Source organism: Haliotis rufescens, unplaced genomic scaffold (genome assembly GCF_023055435.1).
Source record: "Haliotis rufescens isolate VD_foot unplaced genomic scaffold, xgHalRufe1.0.p SCAF_5, whole genome shotgun sequence".
NCBI classification, from domain to species: Eukaryota; Metazoa; Mollusca; class Gastropoda; order Lepetellida; family Haliotidae; genus Haliotis; species Haliotis rufescens.
Window position 1 is genome coordinate 56,521,116 of NW_025964223.1, and position 23,078 is coordinate 56,544,193.

At 39.5% G+C, this 23,078-nt stretch overlaps 1 protein-coding gene across 1 annotated transcript in view; it reads right to left on the reverse strand.

The window, feature by feature from the left end:
* LOC124116419 (tubby-related protein 4-like) overlaps positions 1-23,078 on the reverse strand; it is a 246,982-nt gene that overhangs the window by 38,369 nt on the left and 185,535 nt on the right. The window contains exons 9-10 of the mRNA XM_048383632.1: positions 21,918-22,108; positions 4,381-4,615 (exon numbers count right to left, since the gene is read on the reverse strand). Of these exons, the coding sequence (XP_048239589.1) occupies positions 4,381-4,615; positions 21,918-22,108 (426 nt within the window). The remainder of the gene's footprint in view (positions 1-4,380; positions 4,616-21,917; positions 22,109-23,078) is intronic.

Genomic DNA, 23,078 nt, shown 5'->3' on the forward strand with positions numbered 1-23,078 from the left:
TACCAGACTGTGGAACCATCTTAGACCTAGATATTCCATGGTAGAAATAGCCTTAATCCAGACTGGATCTACCTTTCATTGGACCCAACTACCAGACTGTGGAACCATCTTAGACCTAGATATTCCATGGTAGAAATAGCCATAATCCAGACTGGATCAACCTTTCATTGGACCCAACTACCAGACTGTTGAACCATCTTAGACCTAGATATCCCATGGTAGAAATAGCCTTAATCCAGACTGGATCCACCTTTCATTGGACCCAACTACCAGACCGTGGAACCATCTTAAACCGAGATATCCCATGGTAGAAATAGCCATAATCCAGACTGGATCAACCTTTCATTGGACCCAACTACCAGACCGTGGAACCATCTTAAACCTAGATATTCCATGGTAGAAATAGCCATAATCCAGACTGGATCAACCTTTCATTGGACCCAACTACCAGACTGTTGAACCATCTTAGACCTAGATATCCCATGGAAGAAATAGCCTTAATCCAGACTGGATCCACCTTTCATTGGACCCAAATACCAGACCAAGGACACAGATGAAACATCAACTAATTACAATTTCTGAAACAAGTTTTACTCCCCACATGCACAGAGGGGCTGGTGGCATGAAAGTTGCAGACCTGCACTTGTCACTACACGCTATTGTAGATAATCATTATCATTTTGCTCAGATTTACTTTACTCTATGCTTTCAACATTTAAAGCATAAAATTGCAAAGATAGCTCTTGATCTCATTGTCTGATTCAAAATTGTCGGCATCAGAAGCAAGGACATTTTCTACAAGACAGTCGGGAAGGTTGGAATCAATTGCACTTATCCCAACAGAAAAGTTATAGTGGGCAGGAAGCTATTTTGGACACTGTTTACAAATGGAGTTCAAGGCTCAATGCATTACAGACATGTTCCAATATTGTATGTCAACATAGATCTTTCTGGAAATCAGAACCAGAATAAATAAAATAACAAAAGAACGAACTGAAGGCCAATAATGATGACTTGATGCTATCTGACTTAGGTCTGGAAAAACTTTAGAAACACATCATGTATTTGTTGCAACCTAATCCATCACAACCCCTTGTTCCTTTCACACAACACAAGAAAGGCCATAATATGTGTCTCTGGGCTGACGCCAGAGAGACTTAATAAATCCTTGGATTGCACGTTTAATGTGTTTCTATTCATCTAATCATTCACATCGCATGTGAATGCCTACAAAATTCAATCCTGTTTCTTACACAAATAAATAAAAGGTAAAAGAGAAAATAAGACGTGGCTTGTGTGATAAAATAGGCAGCAAAATGCACAATATACACACTTCTTAACAGGAACAAAACTTTTCCATTTCCTTAATGCTGAGACACACTGAGGCTATAGCACTGTCTTCGTGAGCAAGTCAAAATGTAATGTCACATTGGCAATATTTCAGCCACTAAGTGATCACTATTTTATTGAGTAAGTCAGTATTGTAATGTTGAAATGACAATATTTCAGCCACTTAGTGATCACTATCTTAATGAGTGAGTGAATCAAAATGTGATGTTGAATTGACAATATTTCAGCCACTTAGTGATCACTATCTTAATGAGTGAGTGAGTCAAAACGTAATGTTGAATTGACAATATTTCAGCCACTTAGTGATCACCATCTTAATGAGTCCAAATGTAATGCCACATCAGCAATATTTTAACAACATAGCGACCCCTATCTAAATAAAACAACTCTTACATAACATTGATATCTTACATTTCTTTTGAAGTAAATGAACATCTATAGTGCAACAATTATTATTTAGGTGAGCCATCTTTTGTGAAATAAGGACACACTACATGGGCATGTGCTTAAAATGGCAAATACATGGATTTAACAAAGTACAAGGTATTGTAAGGGACACGCGTTGTGTGCAGAACATGACTACAGAACTACATGGTGAACACTGCCCGCTGCTGAAGGGCCCAGCTCCTCATCTACACTAACCATTGCGGCCAACACACACACTCTACCTTTTATCCAAGACCTTACCCTACATCACTGGATGACACAAAAATACAGTGGCTTCAGTCCTGACTCCCATAAATAAATACAGATTTCCACATGTAGTAACTGTAATATTACTTAAGTTGGGCCCTTGTTTTACTAATAGTATACTTTCATATAGTTGAATTCTGTGTGAAACCCAGGGGTTCACACCATTAGTTAGGTATGTCATCATGCATTGCGATATCAATGTATCGATAAATTTGTAATACCGTATTCGACGTAATAAGCGCCCTGGGCGCTCTCAAAAATAGAAATAGGGGGCTCTTATAAGAATATTATTTTGGTGGAAAAAACAGAGTTGAAAGATATATTTCGTGGTTTATGCTGACGGCCTGAACTGTTTATATACGACAGATATATTTTTCCTGAATTTGATTGCCAATTATTAAGGGTGTATATAACACAAGCATGCATATTATACACGAATAAATAAGTCTTGTGTACATTGATCAATCGGAAGGGGTGCTGCTAATTGGGATTGTTCACTAGCCAATATATTAGCAAATATCGCTGTGGGCGCTTATTACGTCGAATATGGTATCTATGCTGTATCGATACAAGGTTATGTATATTAACTAATAAATAATTCACTGCCATAGAAAATTCTGTTTATTAAAACTACTATGATTATAAAGGACGGTGAAAAGGCAGAAAATTCAATTCTAAACATTTAATGGATAAGCCAAGTTCATATTTAGCATTTATTAGCATTAACTGCAGGACTACATAGGTGTTTTCCTTATCTTGGCATGTACAGGCTAATTAATTTTATTAACATCAATGTATCAACATGATACTTTTACGTTAAAATATCGATCCTTTTATTCCCAATCAAAGACATCCCTACCATTGGTCATATCCAACTAGTACGCAGTTCATTCTGGCTAATGGTTGATGTGAAATAACTAGATTTGGGGGGGGGGGAAGTCTCTCCAAATTTTCTCTAGTCTTGGATAACAGATTAGTGGCCATGTCTATCCCCGAAAACCCATTTACATTTCACTCAAGACATGCAACAGCAAGTTCTATCTACTACCATAGTAAAGACAACAGTCACAGCTAACACTAAGTAAGGACAATATGAAGACATTAGTGTAGTATTTCTACTGAACTTGCCTCAGTGAGTGTTTGAGTGACTTTGATCTTAACCTAATGTCTTAATAGTCTTTCAGGCATATGCTGTTTGGGTAACTTGAAATGTAGTCAGAATGTCTGACTCTGGATTCTCTTTGCATAACAATCACAGTCTGACTGACGAGACAGTCAGGCCCAAACAACCAGGGTCATAGTATTGACAACCGACGTGGAACCTATCAGTGTTGGTATGGTGATGATAAACCCAAGATACTGATATGAGTGATCTGGTATTCTTGGCAGCTATGGGCCACAGCTGGTATCACTAAGCCAGCCTGGATGTATGATGCAGCATGATGATGCAGCATGCAGATCATGTATGATAAAGCAGTGTGTATGATGATGCAATATGATTTGGCAGCATGATGATGCAGTATGATGATGCAGCATGATGATGCAATATGATGATGCAGCATGATGATGCAGTTTGTATGATGATGTGGTATGTATGATGATGCAGCATGATGATGCAGTATGAGGCAGCATGATGATGCAGCATGATGATGCAGTATGATGATGCAGCATGATGATGCAGTATGATGATGCAATATGATGATACAGCATGATGATGCAGTTTGTATGATGATGTGGTATGTATGATGATGCAGCATGATGATGCAGTTTGTATGATGCAGCATGAAGATGCAATATGATGATGCAGTATGATGATGCAATATGATAATGCAGCATGATGATGCAGTTTGTATGATGATGTGGTATTTATGATGATGCAGCATGATGATGCAGCATGAAAATGCAGTATGATACAGCATGATGATGCAGCATGCAGATCATGTATGATAAAGCAGTGTGTATGATGATGCAGCATGATGATGCAGCATGCAGACCATGTATGATAAAGCAGTATGTATGATGATGCAGCTTGATGATGCAGTATGTATGCTGATGCAGTATGATCTAGCATGATGATGCAGTAAGTATGATGCAGCCTGTATGATGCTGCAGTATGATGCAGCATGATGATGCTGCAGTATGATGCTGCAGTATGATGTCACATATCTCCTGTGTCAATCTATCTTCACACACTTAGTCACCTCTACAACACAGATCGTGAGTCTCGTCCCAGCATTCCAGGCTGAAGTAGACAGCAGTAGACACGAGACGTACCAACATACAGTCTACCCATCTGTCTACTGAATCATGCTGTAGTAACCTTGGACCTACACTTACAAGACGAGTCATCATCCTCACTCATGCCTGCAGGGGTGAAGTTGGGGTCCCGAGACAGCTGCTGGCTGCTCCCACAGAGCTCACAGAGGGTGATGGTCATCTGGCGTGGCTGCAGGTGGAGTAGGCTGGTCTTGTAGACCACGTGCCCCAGAACCTCGGGGAGGTAGGAGGCACACCCAATCAGCTGGAACTTGGTGCCCCAGATGTTAGAGGTAACTTCCACCAGTTTGCAACTCTGAAAGAGAAAAGAGAAGAACATTTGTGAAAATCTTGCAAACTGGATGGGTTTGACATCCCCCCGTTGTCCCAGAGACCAGGGAAACTCGATGAGCAACAGATTCATTCTGCCCATGTAAGCAAGCCACGAGTCCAAAATAACCTGTTGACAAGCTGGATGCAAGGCATTGTGTCTCCACCTGAAATTCACGAATTTTGCTGGATGGATTTTCGTTGCTGCAATTTATTTTCTTGATAAGCTCTGTCAAAGGCAGGAATACTTTCATTCAAAGCACTATCAATAACTGCAACTATCCATTAGCTGTTAACAGCTCTGAAATCAAATTGACATTGATGAAAGTACTAATTATATAAGTGAATTTGCGATTCCTGTTTTTCTTTAGTGTGAGTTTGCAGCTCATTGTTGAGAGTATATTGGATGTATTCATGGCTTGCCCTGATTGGATTACTCGGAATTAAATAAGCAAGAAATGATGTCTTTCAAATTTCTTTCACAACAGAATATTTACGAGTTTCAGTTATCAGATTTCCTGTTGACAGCTCTGAAAGAACTTAATGAACTGGATAATAAGAAGCATTAGATTCCATGCTAGGCATAAGAGGCAACCAAATGAATCGGGGGTCAGGCTCGGAGAAGGCGTGTACATCCTCGTACCCCGACAGAGTGGATCTTTGGCCACAATATAGATCAACAAGAAATTGTAAAGTTTAAAACAAATTACAGACTTTAAACGTAACTCACTCCAACTCTGCACCATGCTCCAAGGTCTGTATGGAGCACATGTTGTTTGTTTCTTAATGTTCTTTAACGCCACACACAGCAATATTCCAGCTATATGACGGCGGTCTGTAAATAATCAAGTCTGGACCAGACAATCCAGTGATTGACATCATGAGCATTGATCCACGCAATTGGAATACGACGACACGCATCAACCAAGTCAGCGATCCTGACCAACCGATCCCGTTAGTTGCCTCTTACGACAAGCTTAGTCTGGAGCACATGTACAGTCTAGACAGTGTCATTAGTGCCATGTGTCAAACTCACACACTGTCCCACAGTAATGCCCCAGATCATTAACAACTACACTGATCTTTGTCATAAAATCTGAGCAGAAAGTTTAATTTGAATGACTTGAATGAATTTTGCTACGTCTGCCAAATTATCTCAATCAAGCTACTCCCTCATTGTGGAAAAAATATCACAGAAAACAACTTTCTCAACACTTGAGATCATTACAGATAATTTACCTCATAATTTTTTCCCTTAATTCATATGAGGGAGAAAATCATTAACTACATTTAGTGATAGAATATGAACTCTTTATAAAGATAACATATAGCAAAACCTTTAATAATGGTCAATTTCTACTTGTCCTTATGATACCTTAACTATTGGGCAGTTGAGAAAGGGCTATAGGACAAATGAGTGCCAATTTCTAATGCTGCCTTTTATGACTTATTTAGTGGAATATATAATAGTTATCTGTGACATATATCTATCTCACATCATGTCACGATCATGATGATACATTCAACATTCACTCTCAGCTGCACTCAATCTCATTAAAATCAGATCTTAGCTCTCGCCACCGCTAAACAAAGATCTGAGGACATCCCATTACAACTCACGTCAGACCGACCTTTCATCCGACCAATCAGAGCGTCGCTTACCAGATCATGAAAGTGACATTTGGAATGTGAATTCTGATAATGCAACCTCAAAAGCTTTAACACAGGGTATTCTGAACAATAGTTACGGGTTTAACGACTGAATCCATACATACTGTGGGAAATTGCATTTTTAACATATTTAGCCTGTTTTAATATGACAGAATCATCTTTTGAAGAAGAGAAATACACGCAGGTACAGGATAATTTGACAGATAGTGTTGTGGTATAAACTTGTTTCTTAGATCACAATAATAAGGACATACAAAAGTAAAATGAAAGAATCAGTGTTCTTTAATTTCTTCTCTGACATGACAGATTAACTACAGTAATATAGAAACAAGTGTCCTTTACTTCATTTGACTAGTATATTTGCTTCATGTCGACCAGATACAGACATGGAAATACATATGAAAAAAGTGAAGTGCTTAAATCATTCCTAGGTGTACAGATATGAAACTTTTCTAGAACTTCAGATGAAAGTTGCCAAGAGTCGGTGGCAGTAGCATTAATAAAAGTAGGTTTACAATGTTTTCAGTGATATGTCATGATTCGCCGTATTCGGACTTAGAAGCTTTGAGACTATCAATACCTAAATTTAGCTTAAGCTTATTATCTTCAGACATTATAAACATTCATTCTTAATTAAAACCAGTGATAACAGTGATGGGGATTCAAATCAAGGCCTTTCTAAAGTACAATCAAAGTTCAGAGAGTAAGTTGGTTCTACACGTTTTCATTACATTCATTACATTACATGAGTTAGAATTAAATGCAATATTGAATAAAATGCATTTCAGTTATACCACAAGATATTGCCTTGTGGGGAGAAGCCCAAGTGATACAGGGAAAGTAATCTCAGCACGACGACTATCGTAAGCCTGTGTTAAAGCCTATGTCTAAGAGTATCTTAGAGCTAAGATCTCTTTGTGGAACATGACCCTGGTTGACAGATTGAAGACCTTTACCACTCAGATGAAGCTAAGCATGTGTATTGTAGCCAGAGACTAAGGATGATTTGGGATCCTGAAAGCTTACACTGCAACCTGAACTTTCATTTGGGTAAATGAGCCTCTTTATTAGCCCAAGGTCGTCCTTTATCCAAATTACTATAAACTGCTACAACTGAACTTTCATTGGGGTAAATGAGCCTCTTCTTAGCCAAAGGTCGTCCTATATCCAAATTACTACAACTACAACTGAACTTGCATGGGGGTCAATAAGCCTCTTCTTAGCCCTAGGTCGTCCTATATCCATATTACTATAAACTACTACAACTGAACTCTCATCAACTCTCAAGGACCTGAGGACACAGTCAGATCGTCAGAGTTGGTCTAACCAGAGGTCACCATGTGAGTCAAACTCACACCCAGGAACTGTTGTGGCCTGATCCAATTTTAGATGCCATTTAAGATTCTAATGTACAGGGGACAGAAAGTTCCCAAACTGGGTTTGTAAAAGCAATACTTGACACTGAATATCCCTAGCAAAGGTTGAGCACTATACAATTTGGTTCAATTATACATTTGTACACTAACAGGTTATCAGCAGCAAAATTTGTCATCTCATCACAAATTGATTTACTTTCAATGATAATAAACAAATCAGAGTTTAATTCAAGAGCTAATTTATTGAATATCAGGACAAAATGATTCAATGACATTTGATAGGTCCACGAAATGAAATCTTGTAAGAATGGCCAGATCTCCACTTATGCAGTGATGGACAGCCCTATGTTCAATATGCCTGACAAACAGTTAGCAGTTATAGTGCCATAACTGGCACCTTTATATGTCAAACAGTCACCGCCAGCAAAAGAGAATGATTAGGAGACATCTTTAAGACTTGCTTGTCATTTAGGATTCTAGAAAAACTTGTTCAGTAATCTTAACAAGTCATGCATTTGTATGTTGCAAGATTTTTGTAATAATTCTTTCTCATGCACAATAAAATATCACAGCTGCCTTTCCTAAACTCATTTTTATAGCTCAATTTTTTTTTAAATAAGAAGATATTCTGACAAGAAAGCATTCCCCTGCCGTCAAAGATACAAGAATTTGGGAAAAATCGGTATCAATTATTTACAATTCCCCCATGTACTGCCATTGAAACATCAACAGTAAGACCAAGTGAGGGATATTGTCAACCTCAAGTGTTAAACACATCAATCTACACCATACTCAAAGGAACTCACACAGCACCTTCTGCATCTCCTGCCTATTGGGTCAAAAGACATTTACAAATAACCACGGCAGATTTTTAGTAAGAACACACAGAAGGCCGACTGATGTTTCAAAGTGTCACAATTTCTGACTAAAACACATCCAGGAAGGTAAGATATTTTAGTTGCCCCCATCAAAAGACTTGTCATATCTCAAATAACATGATTGAATAGTAGCAGGCCATGTAACATGAGGAATGCTTTTAAGCTTTCTATAATAATCCTTTAGAACAACCCCAGGGCATCAGATTTCTTGTTAAAAACTAAGTCCAATGAATAAAAGGATTTCACACTATCCATTATTATTTTTTTAATGTTACAGATGTGTTTCCATACTCTATATAACAGTTTTGCTACTCAAAGAAAATGTTTCAGAGTATCCTGAAGGTAGTTTCTACCTAACTCAAAAAAGTTTTACACTTCAAAAGACATGGAAAATGTTGGTTAGACATTTAAGGCTTTGAAGAATCGACACTCATGTTCTCCAAACACCTGAGTAACACTACTAACAGACACCATCGTAGCTCATGATCGGGAAAATTATTCTGAGGTTCAAAGAGAAGCATATTTTGTAAATCACTTATTCACTGCTCAAATTGGCTCACTGGTTTAAACTTGCAAAGCACTACATGTCAGCCCTAAATGAGCCTTTAAGAAAGATTATCAAAACAATTTATACAAACATATGACAGTTTTGTCAGTATTGAAAGTATTGATAGCCTGAAAATAATCATTCCCTCACTGAACGAGACGTTGTTGTCAACTGCAGTAAAACCATATGGTACTTACTGAGTACAAAACTTGATATGACTGTGTGTATTTTTTATCACCGCAGTCAGCAATGTTCAGCTTCATGACTGCGGATTGATAAATATACTATTCAAAGAAGTTAAGGGTCAAAGTAAATTTTTTGATCATCTTTGTATGTATCTTTATGAGCCAGATAAGGACAGGACTGAAACTTTAGAAACTTTTTAACTTAATCCAGATTTCCTTTTCATGGATCTGAAGCACTAACTGAGTCAGACTAAACTGACAAACTGCCTCGAAACACCAATTGTGCCACCTCGTGCACTATATTCCATTCATCATCATTTGAAAATTGAAGATGAAGACAACAACTCAGCATCCAAGACAGGGGAAGGGCCATTGGCTGGCTCCAAGATCGGTCAAAATGTGGCTCAGCATCTAAATGTAAGCCATAGCATTGCGTCAAGCGTCATCAACAGAAAACTGACTGGTCAGAGTTATCTCAACTAGATTGTTCAACCTCTTGTATTAATGCCACTTGTGCAGCAGGTGAGACCAGGAGCTTGGTTCCAGGATGACAACGCAAGACCTCATCGTGACAGGGAGATGACCGACTTCCACTGTCCAAAATAACTGCCTCCCCCCTGCTAATAGCTGGTAACTTTTCTGTCCGACTAAGTCATAATCCTCCACCTGCCTGACTGTCTGGCAGATGACTTTAAGAATATTTATATTCAGTTTTATCATAACTCCTCATAGATTCTCAATTAATTGTTTGCATTATTTCAACTGAATCACCATCTTAGTAGTTGGTTTATATTTATATGTAAAAATATTTTACCCTTAACTTCTTTTGAGCAGTATATATGAGGTTCTTCAATATACGATCACTTGCTCAATATGAATGTGTTTGTGACATGGATTTTTGCTAATACAGCATTTCAGTTACCAGAATATCAATAGCTTTTTCGTTTTGTTAGTTTGTTGCTTACGGCCGCACACAGCAATATTCCAGCTATATGACGGTGGTCTGTAAATAATCGAATCTGGACTAGACAACATAGTGATTGACATCTTGAGCATCGATCAATGCAATTGGGATACGATGACATGCATCAACCAAGTCAGTGAGCCTGGCCACCCGATCCCAATAGTCGCCTCTTACGACAACCATGGGTTGCTGAAGACCTATTCTACAGCATTGTAGATGTTTACCCCTATTGTTGCCTAATCATGCCTCAGATGCCGACAGAAAGGGATGAGAATTGATATTTTCCTTTTCAGCTGAAATTTCTATTCAGTGGAGTGTGGTCCTTAATTTGGGGGTGTTTATGGGGGTTCATCAGAATTTAACAAATTTGTGGTCATTAAAATTCGCGGAAATTCGCTAAGGATCATCACTGAGGGAAATTTGATACTCAAACCCACATAGCTACAGATGCTTGAACAAGCTCATTCCCAGCACATTGTTACCCTTCTGGTATTATCACTGTCACACGTGTAAGCAGCTGCTACAAGAATATTGAAAATTTTACCTCTGACCCCAAATGTAGGGAAATTTACATTTTTGTGTATGTCTTTGGGATAGTCATTATGGTGAATTGGAAAAGGTTTATGACTGACTTCTATTTTGTTTGCTTAATCAGAAAGGTTCCACCAGTCGCAAATAATAGTCTGTGCCACCGTCTCTGACTGGTGAATTTCACAAAGGACGGGTGGAATACAAAGTCCACCTGTCCTGTGGACAGTTCTATTTTTTGTTTGTCAATTAGGAGATAAACAAAGTGAGATTTCAATGTAGAGCTATGTTACCTTCAAAGCGAACATGCAGCGTGAGGTTTCAAATGTTAAATTTAGCGTGGTTAAATCTACAGGTAACCTAGCTCTACATTGAAAACAGTGTAGATATAATTATTTATATATGCCTACCGACAATGACTGAAAATAGTACTATTCTATGAATATTAGCTTCCGCGGTGATGCAGCCGTCAAACCAGCTGTTTCAATAGGAGGGGGTTTATTGTGATTTAATAGCCTCTGATTGACCAATCAGAATCGAGTAAATTCCAAATTCATGGTAGAATTAGTAATACATATTTCCATGATGTCTACTGTGTACGAAAACTAAATAACCCTAAATCAAGTTTGAAGTAACAGACAACAGAAAAAGACAAGCTTATAAAATTTGGGACTGGCAACTTTTGACAAGGACTGGTAACATTTTCAAGTAGCCATGCAGTCCTGTGGAAAATATAATTTGAGTCTGCATCAGGTTCAACATTGTAGACTTAACAGAAAAGCACCCTTCCCTATGCATTCTCACTGAACTAATTACATGAAATTGACAAACAAACAAAATACTTGGCTGGGCAGGGTTAAAAACTAACAGTTTTTGTCCACTAGTCCTTATAATGATAACATAGAGCAAAACCCCTAAAATGGGCCAATTTCTACTAGTCCTTAGGATACCTTTACTTTTGGGCAGTTTGGTAAGGACGATACAGGACAGTGCCCATTTCTAACGCTGCTGGGGAAAGAGTATTCAGATATGGTGTCACAACAGTCATTGTTTGTTTGTAAACATAACCGTCAGGCAGGTTATAACTTCAACTTCATGCACAGTGGGGAGCTGTGACTGGTGGCAGCGATGGCCAAGAGAGCTCCATGAATGGGATGAAGTTGTTAGGGGCTTGATGCTTGAATGGCAAAGGGACATAACTCTGCCTGGCCATGAAAGATAATTAAGTGTCACTGAAGTTTATACCATTTTTAACAGCAGTAAAACTGCCATGCAATGAAAGTAGTCACTCACATCAAAGACTCTTAACTCCTCTGACAGGTACAATAAGTGAATATTTACTCCCTTCATTTGTGCTATTGCAACAAATTTGCTACATTTGGTGAACAATAGAACAAAAATATTCAGACATCAGTTAAGTGTTCGAAACCATTGCAATGATGACTACCTGAACTCTAGCATATGAGGAATGATATCAAGTATGATGGATGGTCTTTGTGCTATTATCCTCCATTGCCATTAGCCATACTCCCTGATGAGTGCAGCACTTGTTGATGGAACACTCTGTCAATCCTCTATCATTAATGAATGCTTTTATCTATAAAGATGTTATCAGCAGTCATGTTGAGTGGATTTTACACAACAATGTCAGTCAGAGTTTCGTTTAACATTGATGGGGACATGGAGATTGGGCTTCACACACTATACCCACCTGGAGAATCAAATCCAGGTCCTCAGCAAGCTATGATCTAACAACTGTTTGTTTGTTTGTTTGTTGTTTAACCCCGCACTCAGCAATATTCCAGCTTTATGACGGCGGTATGTAAATAATCGAGTCTGGACCAGACAATCAAGTGATTTACAACATCCAGGTTCACTTGAGGAATTTTCTGACATGGGCCCTTTATGTGAAAATTTCAAACATCCCATACAACACATTGAAAATGTATTTGAAAATGTGGGCCTTTTTTCAAATTTAGGGGCTAAAAGCACAAGGTCCTACCCTAGAATTATCCCTGCATCATGAACATTGATCCACAGATCTTCACGGGTCTCTAACAACTACCCCACTGCTACCCCACCACTCTTTTATATTGAGTGAGTGAATGACTGTTCGTTTTTGTTTAACAACGCACTAATAATAATCGAGTCTGACCTGACAAACCAGTGACTGACATCATGAGCATCAATCTACACAATTGGGATACGATGACATGCATCAAACAAGTCAGTGAGCTTGATCACCAAATCCCATTAGCCACCTCTTACGACAAGCATGGGTTGCTGAAGTCCCGATTCTTCACAGGTCAGAGAGGGTTCACAGGTTTGTTTAATGAGCAATCTCACAGAGGCTTGTACACTGTCAAGTTTGACCACATAAGCATGATGTGTGTTATCGGGTTACAATGACACATGATCAGCCAAGTTACACATCCCAACCACCTGATCCCTCATATAATTGACTGGTATCCCCACAGGGTTACACAATAGTAATTTAAGTGCTTTTCCATTTACATCACAGCTACCTGAAAATTGTGATCAATATTCTGTAATTTATGTATTAAGCACCCTGCACCAACAAGTGGCCTCTGTCCAACTTCTGGACCATTTTACAAGTAATATTTATTAGTGCCCCAGACAAAGACTGAAATTTACAAGTCCATATTTTCTTGTCTTGTCCAGAAACAGCAGCCAAAAGTGAGTGAGTAAGTTGGGTTTGTACAGCTATTTAATTTGGTTACTATGGTTTTACACCGATTTTAGTAATATTCCAGCAATATCACGGCGAGGGACACCAGAAATGGGCTATACACATTGTACCCATGTCGGGAATAAAACCCTGGTCTTTGGCGTGATGAGCAAACGCTTTAACCACCAGGCTACCCGACCACCCCACTTTAGAATCAAAACCAATCTTGAGCAATCAACATCAGGCTACTCCATAGAGGGTGAGTTTGGTTTAGCAGTAATCCAGCACTATCATAGCATGGGACATCATGAATGGGCTTCACACATTATGCCCATGTGGGAATAATCCAGTTTTCTGCATGACAAGGAACATTTTAACCACTGGACGACCCACTGGCTCCAGCCATAAAGTGTGGATGAGAAGGGTTTAACACCACTTTCAGCAATAATCCAGCAATATGATGGTGAGGGGGAGCAACAACGGAGAGTTGAATCTAGGTCTCCATCATGATGTTTTGTTTGTTTGTTGCTTAACGCCGCACTCAGCAACATTCCAGCTATATGACGGCAGTCTGAAAATAATCGAGTCTGGACCAGACAATCCAGTGATTGAAATCATGAACATTGATCTACGCAGTTGGGATACGATGACATGCATTAACCATGCCAGCGAGGCTGACCAACCGATCTTACACAAGCAAAGTCGCCTTTTACAGCAAGCATGGGTTGCTGAAGACCTATTCTACCCCGGATCTTCTTGGTCTCAAACAACTGGGCTACCTCACAGCCCCTTTATATTGAGTGAGTGAATGATAGTTTGTTGTTGTTTAACAACGCACTCAGAAATATTCCAGTCTGTAAATAATGGAATCTGGACCTGACAAACCAGTGACTGACATCATGAGCATCAATCTACAACACTGGGATACGATGACATGCATCAACCAAGTCAGTGAGCTTGACCACCCGATCCCATTAGCCACCTCTTACAACATGCATAGGTTGCTGAAGACCCAATTCGTCTTCATAAAAAGTTGTTTTGGTTTTACTCCACAATAAGCAACATTCCAGCAAAAAAAAGAAGGCACATAAGAATTGGCCTTCACACTTTATACCCTATTTGGGATGAAACCCAGCTCGGTCTTAACTGAGACAAGCGAATGCTTAAACACAAGACTCGGCTTTCCTCCATAAAGAGGCATGTAAAATCCTGACAGACCAGACAAGTCGGCTCAACTTGCAGTTTGTTGATTGTACATAATGGTTACTACCTCATCTTTTATCACTGGAATGAAATAACCTCCAACTTAATGTTCTTGAAATTCTTTCATTAAACAAACAACTTTCAGGAGCTGTTAGAGAAGAAACACTTATACGGTCCCACCATTGGAAAACTGATTGATCAAGTCGTTTACGCGTCCCTTAAAATCTACAGTGTAATGAAAGTTTTGATCAATGTAGGAAAGTTTAGTGTGTCATCCCAAAGTTTGACAGAGAAACATTTCATCCAATTACCCTGTTTCTGTTGTGGCTTGTGAATCAATTACTCGGTTATATTTCTTGGCTGACATGAATACATCATTGGTGATGAACAATAAGCTCAAATTGAAAAGGATAGAAAAGCTTTTGGGTAAAACCATAGCCCAAACCGACTCCATCAGCTGAGAGATTAAGGGTGATCACTCTAAGTCGAAATACTTCGGACACACGAGTTTCTCCTCAGCGATACGTAATAATCGGGGAAGTGACAGTCCATTTGAGCTGTTATAGTAGCTGAGGGCTATTGCAGGGAGTCACGGATAATATGGCCTACGTCTATCAGAATGAGGCCTGCAGCGGGATCAATATGGCAAATTCAACTTCTTGGGAGATCCTTAGTCCAAACACACCATGACAAAACCTATCATCACTTATAACACTATTGACTGCTGATTCTTATCAGTAAATACAGGCCATCAAAGACTTGGGACTAATTTGGAAGATTTTGTTCCGAAATGAGCCAAATATTCGGGCTGATGCCTCTTAATGAGTCTAAATACGTCTGATTTTTGGACAAACAGACAATAATCCTTACAGAAAATAGTCCCTTAATTCTCATAAGGCTCAAGAAGGGATACATCCAAGCCAGAGGAAGGCAAGAAACCACTCCATGGGATGCCTGGCATGGTGAAGTAATGATGGACCAAGAATTGATTTGTCCTTAAGGTAGAGCTCTTGAAAGAGGTGTTCCTACTGTTTGTGTTCCAGATTTTAGAAGATTTATCATGAAAATCAGCTCAGAGTTTAACAAAGGATTACTGATGAAAATAAATCGGAGAAATGCGCAACCTGAAAACTTTGGTTTGGGGGAAACCGAAGTACATGATGTTTCTCATAAAAAATTCTGTTTGTTGCAAGTTTTCGGTTGTAATTATTCTTGTCACTGATCCATGCTCACTGTAATTGGAAGGAAATAACAGTTCCATTAAGATGCCACATCATCTGTTTTCTGAAGATGCATCACACGTGAAGTGTCAAGAGGGTTGGGGTTTAGCAATGCTTTGAACAGTGTTTCAGTTATATCATCCGCTGTCAGCTTAATGGGGGATGACAATCCGAAGTGTAACAGGTCATTGACATTTGGCAAAACCCACAAAAATGTTAAGGTGGTGGTGTCAGGTAAAGGATCAGAATAAAGATTTAAACATAAAAGTGGATTCCTGTTAATAAACACAAACAGTATGTGGTGACCTGGGTCCTTGAAGTTTGCTGCAATATAGAACATTAATCTAAGGGCTCCCAAGGATTTGTTCATTTTAACAGCAGGTGAATAACAACAACCCCTTTGTTGCATAATTGGAGTGTCATCAATATTCTGAATCAGAGATGGCCTCTGTTGGTCAAGAGGTAGAGTGTCCGCCCGGAGAGCGGAAGGTCCGGGGTTCGATCTCCGGCCGTGTCATACCAAAAGACGTTAAAAGATGGTACTTGTTGTTACCCTGTCTGGCTCTCGGTGTTAAGGGGCTAAAACAAGGACTGGTCAGCTCGGAGTCAGTATACGGTGTCTGAGAGGGGTATTCATGTTAAACTGCGGCATGGTATCTCAGTGGGCTAGCACTATAAATTGGCATCAGTCCGGACTAGTACAAGCAGCCACACACACACAAACACGTGCCTGATATGTCGCTATATAGGTGCAATAATCTTGGATGCGACATTAAACCAAATTTCACCTCACCTCACCTCTGAATCAGAGATCCAGATAAGTAGTGTATGTGCACAAAATACAAACAATAAATCACCATTACCAAAATAATCGTGAGATGCTTGTGTATAAATACGAGGAAAAGATAAACATACAACACCATTCAAGGAGACTGTGCGTAATCACCCAATGTAGTGTTTTCAGATTACGTACATGTATGTCTATGCAGATCTTCACTGATTGATTCCACGCATCAAGTATACATGTACTCTGCTGCAGTGAAATGCTTTGCTCGCCTACAGTAACTTATATATGTATCACTGTTGTGAGCTTATGCCATATGTGACACACTTGGGGCAGCACAAGGACAGATTAACATTAGAAGTCTACACAGTGTTAAAAGCATGATTATGTCTGAAAATACCCAAAGGAATGGACCCAAGGAGGTAAAAATAGATTGACTCCCAAAGACAACTATCAATACCCAAAGTAAATAATGACAGTTTATAACCAACTGGATGCTCCTCTCCATTTCGAATGGCACAGGGAAACCATGCTGTCTGAACAAGCTCCTCTGTGTTTCTTCAACCATAATATAGACCAGTGTTCGAAATACCTGCCTGCCCGACCGTCCGAGACGGGTTGATTTCAACTCGGGCTGCCAGATTTTCAAATCCCCATGCCCGACGGTCAGGTTATATTTCATATGTGAAAATATTCTAAATATTTCCCAATGATAAGCATTAATTCACATGTAAAGATGAATGATAAAATGTAACCAAAAAGAAACCCCGTTAGCTTATCCTGAGAAACATATGATTATAGTGGGCAGGCAGGTTTTGGTCAGGGCTGGCAAGTATTTCAGCCAGCCAGTCCTGTGGTCTGGCTGAAATTTTGGGGAGTTTCATACCCTGTATAGACATAGTTGTCAACTGCTTTTTGTAAATGATACTTGTTTTCCAAAACAAGCAATCTCATCCTAAAGGACATCATCCCAAGGCAAGGGAATTAACTGACTATAGTCCAGTTTCCACCTCTCAAAACTAGGCTGGAATTAAGCATAGTCAAATCAAAAATGGCGACTGGCCATGCAGATTTTGGTCAATTGCAGGATTTGCAGAGCATGAGAAAAGGAGTTGATATGTGTTTTCCAAATCTTTGTGTTTTGTTCAAGGTGCTCAAGTGATTTAATGTACTTTGCTAGGTAAGATCCATTTTATTACGAAAAAAAATAATCTGGATTATCAATCAGATCATCTTGACTGGGTGTTGCTATTTTGTTTGTAGCAAATGCAAGTGATAAGAGAGGTGGAGTCTGAGTAGTCAATAGAGGGACATAGAAAGTTACATTAGAGTCATTCTATCTAGGACTTGAAGGGGCCAACCCTTTTGGTTCAACATGTGTGATTATTATTTCCTTTCTTTAATCTCACTGATCTCCTCAGAGATTTTGGATGAGAATGTTTTTTTACAGAAAACCTCTGGAATTTTTTCGCACTAACAGTGTAATGCTATACATTACCTGTCTGGGTCAATAAAAGCACAACTTATTAAAACAGTTCAAATTCAGTTATCTAATCCATGTCTTTTCTTTTCTGAGTGAGTGAGTTGGGTTTAATAATGCTTTTAACATTAATCCAGTTGCATCATGGCATGTCAGCTTAATGTGGTAGTGAGTGAGTGAGTGAGTGAGTGAGTGAGTGAGTGAGTGAGTGAGTGAGTGAGTGAGTGAGTGAGTGAGTGAGTGAGTGAGTGGGTTTAATAATCCTTTTAACATTAATCCAGTTATATCACGGCATGTCAGCTTAATGTGGGAGGAAAGCCCAAAGTGATGCATGTCTCAGACATTTACCATTTCGGTGAAGCCCACGAACACAGGTATGGTGCTGACAAACCTAGAAACATAATAGGGGCGAACCTGGATTCGAACACACAATCATAGCTTTCTGGCGTGCATACCTCTGCACAGCGAATCATGGCGCCTTAGACAACTGGGCCACCCCTGCCCCCTCTTTTCTTAGAATCTGCACCCACAGTTACTGATTGTGACAAAGTGTGGTTATATTTCAGAAGGAAAAATTATTTTGTGATCATTGTTGAAACCAATCATCACCACAGAATCATAAAAAAACATTGTTTCCATGGGACGACGATGCCAGTAAGTTATTTACTAAGGTGGCCATGCAAGATATTGAGAACATATGACCTTCACCTATGAAAATCTACTGTTCCATGTGTGCCATATGGAACCTATGTCAAGGACAATGATGTGAGCCAATTTTGAACAATCGATTACCATCTGTTGATAACTTATATTATATATAAAATATACATCCAACATCACTTTTGTGTTTCTTATTTTGTGCAGAGGATATAGTACACAAAGGCACCCAATTCTAGGCTCAAAATATCATGTGAATATGAATCTCTAAATTCAAGACATATGTATGTACTTAATGATACTAAGTAAGGAGATGTTTTGGACCAAAGGTTAGGTTTCAAATAGGTATTGCCATTAGAGAAGATTCTTCATAAGTCTTAAATTTCATACCTCTTTCTTCAGTTTCTTTAGATAGGTATAACCTACTTGAACTTGAACACTATATGTCCCTTGTGAAAGTGAGATATATTCCTTAATTCCCTGTTGCTCTTTTGGTTATTCCCTGCATATCATTTACTCCACCTGCTTTGAACTGCTTTTTATGACAAGCGAGAGGTGCTGGCTTCTAATTCTGACTCTGAATCCACCACCGGTTGAAACAATCAAACATTACAATGTATCCTCCAAGTAACCGCACTAATTCCCTAATGGACAATTGTTTTGTGTGTCTGCATGATCATTTCTACGTGCAAAGAATTTTTCAAGACTCCATCCTGGTCGGTTACCCTCAAAATTTCATTAACACACTTGAAACAGTTGACATGAAATGTCCACAAGATATCCCAATTAATCGTAAAGATTGAAAAACCACAAAGATCTTGCACATATATTGAAGAGCGTTGTCCCTGAGGAAAACTGCTGAGCAAGATTGGAGTCACAGCACAGAGCAATCCAATCAGGGTCAATTCTACAGAAGCCGCCTCAGTGAAAAAACTGAAAAGAAGTAATATGTCTTAGGTTGGGCTGGTTTGGGTACAGCTAAACACTGGCTTTGGTTTGTCACCGTTGATGCAAGAAAGCCCTCTGGGCCTGACAACAGGCTCAGTGACCTATGAGAGTGTCTCCCCAAGGGAACACCACCATATAGATTGTTTTGTCACACACCTGATACACTGGCTGACCAATCTCCTCCAAGGCCTGGCTGAATATTACAGAAGTCTCACCCAAAATGGATTCCGAATTATGAGACGGTAATTACTGTGGTTCTCTAGTCTCGTGGGCAGTTTGGAAGACCACTAAGTAATCAAGCGTCAAAGATACGTCTTTATCGCATCATCAGGGTGCACAACCCTTGTCATCTGTAATGGGCTCTTATCACTTGCATTATATCATAGGATAAAAAACCCTCCCTGGATTTGTACATAAACAGGAAATTTTATCCCTAAGAAAAGAGAATGTTTATTCCTTGATCAATGTGTTTTGCTGAAAGGAGATCGTGGACACTGGCGGATTTGATAAGAAGCAATCGAACTGTCTATACTTTATCACATGGGACATAAAGGCTTTGTGTACTTATGTTATTTCTGTTTCAAAGAAGGCAAATAGTCCCCATTTAGGCGCCATACCTACTGGCCTCATGATGGTCTTTGGCAACTTACGATAGGACAGCTCATCAATCTGTTGGTCAAAGACAAACAATGACTCATAACCCCTCTTGTATTGCTAAATCTTTTAAACTTTGCGTCTAGTGATGTTGTGACAATATGTATGGAAGTGACCCAAGATGGAAGATAACAGTTTCCAATGTAGCTGTTTCAGTACTCTCATTGCCATGGATATCATAGGCAGACCAGTTATCCCTTGTGTCTTCTATTCTGTGTTTGTCGTTTATTTCCAGCTTTATTAATGTTGGAGGTCAGGATACAATGACACAATCAGACAGGACACAGAGCCCAATCCCCATGCACTGGCATATCCTGAAACGGGCACTGGCATATCCTGAAGCGGGCACTAGCATATCCAGGGTTGCTGTTTTTTTAAGTCGCCTTAACCTCAACCTGTCTCTATCCCTCTAGCAAGTGTTTGGGAAGTATGCATCCCAATTTTCAAAACCAATATCTACCGTTGCCATGTGAATCTGCTCTTACAGCAAGCATGAGGTACTGGTGACCTATTCTGACTCAGAATCAGGGCACATAGTGCATGGCCACTTCCCTGTCTGTGAATGAGAGAAAGCAAAGTGTGAATAAGGCCATTGGAAGTTGGCATGCAATGCAGATAGGGATGACGGAGAGGGCATGGGCTGAGAGTGTGGGCAGAGATGGTAGGAGGGGTAAACAGGTAATGAAAAAGAATGGGAGAACCAGGCAAGGGAATGGAGAGGAAACTGCAATAACTGGTGCCAGTTAAACCTTTTGAGCACCCATGTTTCAAACTGAACCTGTTTCACAAACAACTTACACCTGTTATGAATGAGTGAGTGAGTTGTGTTTAACATTGCTTTGAAAAGAATTCCAGTTATATCACGCGATGCAGGTCCCAGACGATTACCACTTTGGAGAAACCCCGAGCATGGGTACGAAGCTGACAAACCTAGAAACATAATCGGGCGGACCGGGATTTGAACCAACGGTCTAGGTTTTCCAAACGCCCAAGGGACACAATTCTGCAAATATCGGTACCTTCGACAACTGGGCCACCCATGCCCCCAAATCTGTTATGATAAATTGAACTGCTAAGGTAGACCACAAGTAGACACAGATTCTTCATCCTTCACCCTGGATGTTCCTGTCACTATCCAGGAGCCTGAAGTGTGTCATGCCAATCAACTAAGGTCAAGCTAGTGTACAACACCAAATTCTTACAGTTAAATAATTCTCGCTAAACAAAACTTAAATCTTTGGGAACTAAATGCTCATAACTAATAGGTCACCCTTGAGTCTTATCATTTAAGTACTAAAACCCAACCCCCGAAACATATCTCAATGCAAAATGTCACAATCATGTTGTGATAGTAATTATTCACATGAAGTCGTGCCTGGAAGATAATTGAAATCCTTCTGAATTACAACGCTCAATCTGATGGAGTCCTGTTTCTCTGTCTCATAATGCTTGGATAAGCTCATTAAAGATTCTGTCATGACCATCAGTAACAAGATATACATACCTCAGGCAAATTGTCATTATAGAGCAGCTCATCCAGGGTTCTGAAGGTAATGCTCCTGTCCACTTTTTCAGCACGGAAGTGTTTTTGACGGCGTTTTCTCTGCATACGGGGTGACCCACACCCTTCCGAGGAAATGTCTGTGTCCGATTCGCTGTTGCTGCTGGTGTCATCTCCATTCTCATCTCGCTGATCTGAATAAACAAAACACCATTAGGAAGAAGTTTTTAAAGTGATACTGTCCATTCCGTCTAGATGGCTACTTTTGCCTCCATTATTGATATATAAGTAATGCTAAAGCCCCAGAAAACATGAACCATGTTATAAAAATGCTACAGCAGCTTCTCTCTGCTATATAATAAACCAGTGTTCAAAATGAAGAATGAAAGTTAAGGGTTCCTGTCACACAATCTTTATGTCAAAACTCTAACAGCAGTCAGTGAGTAAGTGAGTGGGTTGGTGAGTGAGTGGGTTGGTGAGTGAGTGAGTGAGTGAGTGAGTGAGTGAGTGAGTGAGTGGGTTGGTGAGTGGGTTGGTGAGTGAGTGAGTGAGTGAGTGAATTTGTTTTACACACCTTTTAGAAATATTCCAGCAATATCATGCCGAGGGACACCAGAAATCGGCTTCACACATTGTACCCATGTCGTGAATCAAACCCAGGTCCTCGGAGTGACGAGCGAACGCCTTAACCACTAGGCTACCCAACAGCCCTTTTTAAAGATCTATCAGTCTCTAGATTAAATTCAATACAAGGAAACCAGAAAGTGTGCTTTATTATTTCCAACACAGCCTTCTCACATTATTCAAATCCAAAAAGCAAAATAATGATAACAATGAGTACATTTCTGTGGCACCAATTTCCATGCCTGTCAGTGTGCTCTTAGCGCAACAAGTTTATTACCCCAGTCAATGGATCAGTGTGCTCTCAAATGTAATTCTCAGCTCCCTGGGGAGTATAAAACCCAAGCTGCCTATTATGAGGTGCAAGATGGTTAACAAACACATTACCATCTCATCCTACTGGCTATATACCCATTCACTTCTAGGTAGAACAATGACATATTTTGAACAAAGCCACATGTAACATGAGTTATAAAGCCCTTATAAACATGTTTAATGTCTGTCAAAGGCTTAAGTGAGTGAGTGAGTGAGTTGGATTTTACG